General features: G+C 46.1%; 1 protein-coding gene across 3 annotated transcripts in view; it reads left to right on the top strand.

The window, feature by feature from the left end:
* flt4 (fms related receptor tyrosine kinase 4) overlaps positions 1–10,000 on the top strand; it is a 101,545-nt gene that overhangs the window by 78,511 nt on the left and 13,034 nt on the right. Inside the window, exons 15-20 of one of the 3 annotated variants that reach the window (XM_063190249.1) lie at positions 1,340–1,471; positions 2,582–2,685; positions 4,043–4,178; positions 5,578–5,682; positions 6,793–6,906; positions 7,550–7,638. In XM_063190249.1, the coding sequence (XP_063046319.1) occupies positions 1,340–1,471; positions 2,582–2,685; positions 4,043–4,178; positions 5,578–5,682; positions 6,793–6,906; positions 7,550–7,638 (680 nt within the window). Of the gene's footprint in view, positions 1–1,339; positions 1,472–2,581; positions 2,686–4,042; positions 4,179–5,574; positions 5,683–6,792; positions 6,907–7,549; positions 7,639–10,000 lie in introns of all 3 variants that reach the window. The other 2 variants (XM_063190248.1, XM_063190250.1) reach the window with 2 other exon arrangements.

Below are 10,000 nucleotides of genomic sequence, written 5' to 3'. Positions count from 1 at the left end.
GTGAGAATACGTTATGAAGACTGTGCTTCGCTTTAAAAAAAAAAAGTAGTTCACGCAAGGACACAATTTACCTCGAAATGTCTTATAAATGAAGAGGAAATGATAGTATGCAAATGGAAGAACTGTTCTGCTGTTATTGTTCTGTTTGCCTCCACAGCACTGCACTGCATGTCAACAGTAGATGCTAATAAGGCAGCTTTAAACCCGAGAGAGTGTGGGGTGGTGGGTGGCCTGGACACTGAGAATGAGAGGGGGGTGAGGTGGGGCGGAGTGGGGGGTTGAGGAGAAGAAATAGTGGGGTCGCCGGTGAGATGCCTGGGTCAATCGAGCAGTTTAGACGGAGCTCCAATAGAATCAAGCGAATAAAGAGAGAGTTCAGCTTACAGTCGCTCTCGGCTACAGGTCAAGGTCAGCCATCCGTCAGGGGGAACGCTGCGTTCGTTCTCACGGCCAGGGCCGGAATAACGGACAGGCTGTATATGGCTGCAGCCTAGGGGGCCCCACCTGCCAGGGGGGCCCTGATTGGCCAAAACTGAAAAAAATGCAGAATTGTGACAAGATACAATATTGAAAATATTCTATTGTGCTGAGTATAGTTGGCAGACATGCTATTCGTAATTCCTATCTCGTCATTATGGCACTCTCCAAGTAATTGTTTTTTAAAATTAGTCTTCCGGGGGGCCCACAGCAGCCTGTAGCCCAGGGGCCCCAGACCATCTCAATCCAGCCCTGCTCACTGCCCATCAGAGTCTCTTCTCCTCTCTCTCCTAAATGGGCTTTCTCTCTCTTTTTTTGCCCCAAGTGGCCATCTCCAGACATTTTTATTCCCCTGACTTGATGTTCCTCTCTGCTGTCAGGAAGGAGGTTGTGAGTAATGCTAGCCGGGCAGCAGTTCGGTCTCAGTCAGAGCTGGTGCAAAGAGGGTAGGCTACAGTATAAGGCTTGGTTACGTATTATGTATAAATGCATGTGGGTGGGTGTGGGTTTATTGGTGGAATGAAATGCTTTTGTTTGCGTGTGTGTGTGTGTGTGTGTGTGTGTGTGTGTGTGTGTGTGTGTGTGTGTGTGTGTGTGTGTGTGTGTGTGTGTGTGTGTGTGTGCTTGCGTATATGTGTGTGTGTGTGTGTGTGTAAGTATGTGTGTGCGAGTGCAAGTGTGAGTGTTTGTGTGTATGTTTACTGGGCAAAAGCCGGTGCAAGACCTTTCCGAAGCCGCAGACAGCGAGGTGAAAGCATGTGGGTGGGTGTGGTGGGAACCCTTTTTGGTGTGTTTGTTGCCACGGCAACGACAATGTGTGTTGATTGACGGCTGCTGTGTGCGTGTTGTGCACTTTGCACAGGCATCCTGCTGCAGGACTCCAACCGGACGCTTAGCATCCAGCGTGTGCGCGAGGAGGACGCGGGGGTGTACACATGCCAAGCCTGCAACCAGAGGGGCTGTGTGCACGCCTCGGCCACCGTCACCGTCATCGGTGAGAGCCCCCGAAAACATGATGATGCAGATGTGACAAAGTAGAAGATAATATGATAGACATAACACAATTATAAATATAAAAATAAATAATCATACAACATGATATAATATAGAAGGGAATGGGAGATGTTGGGTCACACACATACATAGACACAGAAACGCATACACACACACACGCATGCACACACACACGCATGCACACACACACACACACACACACACACACACACACACACACACACACACACACACACACACACACACACACACACACACACACACACACACACACACACACACACACACCCTCTCTCACACACACACACACACACACACATGCACACATACAGTATGTGCACAAATATACACTTGGTATTCATGCTACATGTTAAGCACAACACAACAAGCAAATGCACCCAGAGGGACATACTCTACTGTACGTATGCACCCACACATGGATGCACACTCACGCACATGCCAAAGACAATTTCCTCACTGATCTTCAACACACTTCAGCATAACGCTGCAATTACAATCGTACATCAAAGAGGTTTCCACATGGCAGACACATACAGTACTAACAAAGGCAGATCAAGAAAATCCATGCGAAAATCTTTTGCTTTTCCTGTTCTTTGCCTCTCTATATCTTGCTATATCCTGCCAAGCGTGGTGATCAGTATAACCCTACATTAGCATGTGATGGTGTATAATTTATGAAGTGACATTGCCTGATGAACTGATATCACTTGTCTTGTACTGTATTGTCTTGTGTTGAATGCCCTGATTGTGGCTGCTCTGGCAGGTTATCTATAGCATGCTGATTATAATGAGACTATCTATCCATTCATGTTCCTGGGCTGATTGCTGTTTACTTGTAAAAGCACCTTGTTGGGTTAAAGGATAGGATGGGGAAGTCCATGCTGTTAAGCGTTTTAGCGCCCCCAATGGAGGTGGTGGAGATTGGAATTTTTGATAGTACTGCAACCATTACACAGACAAGCCTTTAAAAATACTTTATGGCTTGTTCCTTGGCGATTGGCCATCTGGTAACCGTGCATCTCCAACAGGGGCCTTATTATATCTGAATGGTTTAATTTCTGTGTTTTAGCGCCCCCTAGGGAGATGGTGGAGGTGGTGATCCTGATAGGCACGGGGGTCATCGCCATCTTCTTCTGGGCCCTCCTCATCCTCATCTTCTGCAATGTCAAGCGGGTGAGTTCCAGAGTCAGGCACCACACTATAGCGGTGCCAGCTGTAGAATTATGCATGTGCACACACACGCACACACACACACACACACACACACACACACACACACACACACACACACACACACACACACACACACACACACACACACACACACACACACACACACACACACACACACACACACACACACACACAGACTGTGAAGCAACCTTGGGTGTCATATAAAAATAATGTGCTTTAAAATGAAACTTTCATTGTGAATAATTGATGGCAGCGGTTCATGCGGTTGAACCTGAGCCTGTTGGCAATGCTGAGTCAGAGTATTCACAGTGCTGCTTTTGTTTACTTTCTCTCCTTCTTCCCTTGATTGACGCGTTAAGATCGATGCAGATTATTTTTTCATGTGGATCGAAAGTTACGCATACAGATTCTGACATGCACATTGACACAATTGTTTTTTTTTCTGGATGTGGATGGAAAGTTGCAATTACACACTTTGATCTGTGCTTTCAACAATGCTGCATTGAGGGGTGGTGTGGTGTGTGGCGCAGCGCGCTAAGCCCCCCACATTTGGGCTTGCATGCCCATGGGGACCCCGGTTCGAGTTCGGACGGGGTCATTTCCCAACCCTACCCCATCTCTCTCCATATTCACTTGCTGTCACTCTCCACTGTCCTATCTGCAATAAAGGCAAAAAGCCCATAAAAATATATTTAAAAAAATTAATAAATTCTGCATTGTAGCTCTGCCAGGTGCAGATCCTAGGCTGTACTCGTGCAGCTTTTTGGCATTCAAAATCGCTCCATAATGCTGGAGAACAGATAACTGTAAAGAAAGTAAGTAATGGAAAAGATCTGAAAAGGCAAATTAAAAATTAAAAGCATTGAAGATGTTACTCTATTAGTCATGCATTATTGTTGCCTTTGTTGAAAGAAACACACATACTGTAGGCTGGATATGGATATTCATGAATAATAGAGAGATGTCATTCCCATAGTATTCCCAATGGGACCAGCATGCTCTGCTTAATAACAGGTGTGTGCTGGCCCTCATTTATGTCTACTCCAGGTACTCCAGGTTAACTGTGTGTGTGTGTGTGTGTGTGTGCGTGTGTGTGTGTGTGTGTGTGTGTGTGTGTGCGTGCGTGCGTGCGTGCGTGCGTGCGTGCGTGCGTGCGTGCGTGCGTGCGTGCGTGCGTGCGTGCGTGCGTGTGTTCTTGCGTGCATGCGTGTGTTCTTGCTTGCGTGTGCGTGTGTTCTTGCGTGCATGCGTGTGTTCTTGCTTGCATGTGCGTGTGTGTGCGTGCGTGCGTGCCTGCGTGCCTGCGTCTCTGTGTCTCATTTGCACTCTCCCGCAGGTGAACCCTGCCGACATCAAGACAGGCTACCTGTCAATCATCATGGACCCGGGAGAGGTGCCCCTGGAGGACCAGTGTGAATACCTCCCCTACGACTCCAGCCAATGGGAGATCGGCAGAGACCGCCTGCGCCTCGGTATGGATGGATGGACTCAACTGTATGTGTGTGTGTTTGTGTGTGTGTGTGTGTGCGCGCACGCTCACGTGTGTGCGTGCGTGTGTGTGTGCGGGCATGCGTGCGTGGGTGCGTGTGTGTTTGTGCACATGCATGTCCACACAATTATGCATGTCTTTGACTGTGCATGTACTGCACTGTATATGTGTGTGTGTGCATGTGTGTGTTCGCAGAATGTGTGTGTGTGTGCATGTGTTGTGTTGGTTGAGGGTTAAGTCAGGCTGAACTGAGCGAGCTGCAGGGATCTGTGTTGTGTATGTTGTCCTCGTTCACCAGCTCCAGCTCCACTACAGTGGTCTATCAACTTCCCGCTGTGTTAATGTATATTACGTTTGGGTGACCGCTTCGCAGCACGTTGTTGAAGTGCATCCAAGAGGAAGCTGATATGCCAGGAAGCAGAGCATTTAGAGCACGAGAAACCAAGTTTGTTCAAGGGGATCTGATGTATTTTTAAAAAGTGCATGTCGATGAAACTTCATTGTACCAGGACTGAAGATAATACAGTTCATTCAAGAGAAGATAATTTGCTCATTTGAATGTGAAATAGGCCCATACCAGGCGTTTGGTTCAAGTTTGGCTAAAGGCTGACTAAGCCATTTTCAAGGTGTCTGCCTGAAAATCTGCACTGCCATAAAAATGTATTCTCCCAACGTTTTTTTTTTCCAGCCCAGAGGGCAGATGATTGTACAAATGTGATCATGTCTACTGAGATACAGTATGTTAAGTCAGATTTGGCTCGTAAGGCAACCCCAGATTATTCAAGTGTAATCTTCCGGCCACAGACTGCGGAAGCAGTCAGGAGAGACTTTGTTGGCTTATTACTGCACCTAATGACTCACTCAAGCATGAAGGTGATTAATAAACTTGAAAATGTTGTTTAGTCTCTCGTTAATTGCCCGTTTGTTATGGTTTACCTTTAGGCGGTTGTGGTAATTGAACAGAGGGGTCAGTAATACATCAAAGTGCCAAGTCACGTTCCTTACTTAGAGGGAAAATTCAACAATTTATGACAAAAAAATACTTAATTAAATACATTTTAATACACTGGGCATGATATTTGTGTGTCTCTTTGTCTGTCTGTCTGTGTCTGTATCTCTGTTTGTGTCTGTGTCTGTGTCTGTATCTCTATATGTGTCTGTGTCTGTGTCTGTATCTCTGTTTGTGTCTGTGTCTGTGTCTGTATCTGTATCTCTATATGTGTCTGTGTCTGTGTCTGTATCTGTATCTCTATATGTGTCTGTGTCTGTGTCTGTGTCTGTATCTCTGTTTGTGTCTGTGTCTGTATCTGTATCTCTATATGTGTCTGTGTCTGTGTCTGTGTCTGTGTCTGTGTCTGTGTCTGTGTCTGTGTATTGAGCAGGTAAAGTGCTGGGCCATGGAGCATTCGGCAAGGTGATGGAGGCCACCATTTTCAGTCATGAGAAGAAGGGCAGTCTGGACACTGTGGCAGTGAAGATGCTGAAAGGTGAGGAGGGGAGAGGAGAAGAGGGGAGAGGGGAGGAGGAGAGGGGAGGAGGAGAGGGAGGGAGAGAGGGGAGGGGAAGGATGAGAGACGGGGTGACAGCAAAATATCATCAGAACAGCCTGTCCCAACTGTCAGTAAGGAAAGAACAGGACAGACTGCTAATAAGTCTATCTAATCTCTGGTGCCTGTGCCTGTCTGGCCATGTGTGTGAATGAGGGTGGAGCGTGAGTGTGTGCGTGTCAGTGAATGTGTGCGTGCGTGTGTGTGTGTGCGTGCGTGCGTGCGTGCGTGCGTGCGTGCGTGCGTGCGTGCGTGCGTGCGTGCGTGCGTGTGTGTGTGTGTGTGTGTGTGTGTGTGTGTGTGTGTGTGTGTGTAAAGCTTTAAAAGAAAGTGTGCAAATGCCAATGCCTCATGTGTCTCTGTCTAATCTCTGGTGCCTGTGTCTGTCTGTTCATGTGTGTGAATTGTAATGTGGCATTACCTGTATGTGGTACCTCCTGGGATGCCATAAGGTGACAGACCCTACAGGAAATGGGTGTGGCTCCTTTCATGTATATACTGTATGATCTACTTGATGAAGGTCATTCAAGAGTCAACTGTCACAGAGCGTAATTCTCAAAACCTAGTCCGCACACTTCCAAGTGTGCTCACCCTAATTAGTCACGCCCAGTGATTGGGTCTTCCATAGAGTTCACCAAAGAGTATCCAATCACTGTGCATGACTAATTAGGCTGAGCACACTTGGAAGTGTGCGGACTAGGTTTTGAGAAATACCCAGTGTGTCTCGTGACGTGTGTGAGTGTGTGAGTGTGTGCGTGTGGGCATGTGTGTGTGTGTGTGTGTGTGTGTGTGTGTGTGTGTGTGTGTGTGTGTGTGTGTGTGTGTGTGTGTGTGTGTGTGTGTGTGTGTGTGTGTGTGTGTGTGTGTGTGTGTGTGTGTGTGTGTGTGTGTGTGTGGGGGGGGGGGGTTAAAGTGTGTGTGCTTAAAGTGTGCAAATGCCAATGCCTCATGTGTCTCTTTCTGTCATCCTCTGTCACTCTATCTGTCTTTCTTTCTTTTTTCGCCCTTTTCTTTCTTTCTTTCTTTCTTTCTTTCTTGATGTGTGCAAAGATGGAGCGACAGCAAGTGAGCATAAAGCTCTGATGTCGGAGCTGAAGATCCTCATCCACATTGGGAATCACCTCAACGTAGTTAATCTCCTCGGAGCCTGCACCAAAACCAACGGTAACCCCCACAGCCCCGTGTCTGTGGCCCAACGCCTTAGCAAAATCCTGTTGCATTTACACGGCAGCATGTGTGCTATGTGACTATGGGGGATTGGTTAGATGTTATTCAGGTCACGCATTCATTACTGTATGTTTGCCGTGAATGTTCCTCGAAGGGAATTATCCCGCTGTCGGAGCACAATCACATTCATGTTTTTACAGCAGTTTTGATTCTGTTCTGATTTGTCCCTGTTTTACTGTTCCATTTTTTGAGTGGTGTTTATTTTTAACTGTATATTTTATCATAGCTTGTATATTTGATGTTGTTTTTTTTTTACTGTATATTTTATCATAGCTTGTATATTTTATGATGTGCTCGTGCTCAATGTTCTTGCTTTTTGTAACATACCAGTGAATTTTACAATGTTTATTTGTGTATCATCTGGACACGTGTCTGCAATCGTTATGATATTATCATCATTTTTTATTGTAGCCCATTTGCTCACTTAAAGGGCTAGACTGGATGTAATTTCTTGTGCGAAATAGTACGTTTGAATATTGTAATCGATATGAGACACGTCTCGCCGAGCCAGAGTGCAATTATTTTGATCATGTGTAATGAGGGGCTGTGGAACTCCCATTATGTCCTCATTACAACACAGGGCCCCTGATGGTGGTGGTGGAGTACTGCAAGTATGGAAACCTCTCCAACTTCCTGCGTGCCAAGAGGGAGTTCTTCCTGCCATACAGGGTAGGTGACGGAGTTGAGAAAGTTCACACATACACACAGATATGCAGGCGGGTGGGCAGGCAGGAAGGCAGGCAGGCAGGCAGACAGGCAGGCAGGCAAAGAGACAGACAGAGACAGTTAAGCAGGTGAATACATAAATAACACAGGGATTGCGTGATGGATGGGTTCGTTTGCGCCTTTCATTTACATGTAAACACAGGTATTTTTTTCCACCGCAAGTGGAGATTTTTCAAAGATCCTGTTTCACATTTGTATGTAAAGCAGAGGAAAATGGTGAAAACAGTGGAAAATGTATGCAGATTCACTGACGATGTGTGAACAGGTTATTTTGGAAAAGGAAGGGAAGAAAATATCAATTTGACCAGCTATGTGAAAACGTGGTGTTGAGTTGTGCCTCTGTTCAGACAGAGTGTACTGTACTGACCGACATGCAGGCAGGCGGACAGACAGACAAATAGATCAGTGAGTGAGTAGATAAATTAACGGATGGCTGGATGGAAGGATGGATGGAGGGATGGAGGAATGGAGGAATGGAGGGATGGAGGGATGAAGGGAGTGTGAATCAGAGGAGTAAATACACTCACTGGCCATTTCATTAGGCAAACTTGTCCAACTGCTCATTGACATACATTTCTAATCAACTCACTTGGTGGCGATTCAATTTATTTGGACATGAAGATATTTTCAAAACGATCTGCTGCAGTTCAAACCGAGGATCGGAATGGGAGAGTTTAAAGAGGTTTAAAGAGAGAGATATCCAGAGGGTATGTTGAGTTCAGTGACAGAAAATGCCTTGGTGAAGCCAGAGGTCAGAGGAGAATGACCAGATTCATTTGAGCTGATAGAAAGACAATGGAAACTCAAATAAATAATCATTCTTAACAACCACGGTATGCAAAAGAGCATCTCTGAATGCACGACACATCTAACCTTGAGGCAACAGCAGCAGAAGATCCCAACGGGTGCCGCTTCTGTCAGCTAAGAACAGGACATGTAGGCTTTTGCACGGGTTCACCAAATTCAGACAATAGAATTCAGAAAAATGTTGCCTTGTGTGATGAGTCTTGATTTCTGCTGCGACACTGGCATGGTAAGGTCAGTATTTGGTGTCAACAGCATGAAAAAAATTATATATCCTGCCAGGTGGCTCAGGTGGTAGAGGAGCCATTTGGTAACCAAAAACGTTGCAGGTTCGAGCCCTGCTCTGCCTGACCCCATCGATGTGTCCTTGAGCAAGATACTTAACCCCAAACTGCTCCTGGTGGCAGGCTGGTACCCTGTGTGGCAGCCATTACCACTGGTGTGTGAATGTGAGGCATACAATATAAAGCGGTCCAGGAAGACAGATGCTGAGGCACTCAAGGTTGCATTTTTTTTAACTTTTTTATTTGGCTACAATGCCTACGTGTTTCGGCCCTTATGGCCTTCTTCAGGGCGTATGAGAGCCCCTACACTGATGAGCACAAAGGAAAAAAGGTGAAGACCCAGAAGCACTCCAATTACCTGCTTGTGTTTGATACAATATAAAGCGGTTTGAGTGCTCGAAGGAATGGAATGGCGCCATATAAATGCGGCCCATTTACAATTCATCAACAGTTTAGGCTGGTTGTATAAGGATGTAGGTATGCTTTCTTGCCACAATTTGGGCCCCTTAGAACCAATTGATTTTTGTTGGAATACTAGGAAGGTGCACCTAATAAAGTGGCCGGTGAGAGTGTACACATCCCACTGGCTAGCCAGGTGGAGGACAAATGATAACATTCTGCCTGAAGAGGATCCGCCAGGGGTAGAAAGTTCGCCCTTTCTTCAATAATTAATAGTGTTGCGGGAATTATTTTATTTTTTCACTGTGGAATGAAAGTTCATGCATACAGGCAGAGAAGTCAAGGACAGAGAGATATGGTGAGTAGAGGTATAGCTGAAGGAATGGATGAATTAATGATGGATGGATGCTTGAGGGCATGGATGGATGGAGACGGCACAGAGGTTCACACTTTGAAAGGTGTAGGAATTGGTAAGTGAGAAGGTTCACTGACAGAAAGGCAGGAATGGGTAGGTGAGAAGATTCACAGATGGAAATGTCCAACACCTGCTGGTCCACTGGTATGTGCAGCTACATCCACAGTTCTGCTCTGGCACTGCCTGTATCATCATAAGGAATTAGAGAGAAAGAAATGACCTGTAGTTTTCTGCCTTTTCTATAGTGTGACCTTGTCCAAGTGTCCGTAAGCCACCGAGGACAACAAATCCATCCTTGTCCCAGTGGTGCCAAGTGGTGACATGCATGATGGCATTCGGCATGTGGCTGTGTTTGGTGGTTTGGTTTGTTTGGTTTGGTTGTGCGTGGAGGTTGTGTGTGTGT

Source organism: Engraulis encrasicolus, chromosome 23, assembly GCF_034702125.1.
Source record: "Engraulis encrasicolus isolate BLACKSEA-1 chromosome 23, IST_EnEncr_1.0, whole genome shotgun sequence".
NCBI lineage: Eukaryota > Metazoa > Chordata > Actinopteri > Clupeiformes > Engraulidae > Engraulis > Engraulis encrasicolus.
This window is presented reverse-complemented; position numbering and strand designations above follow the sequence as displayed.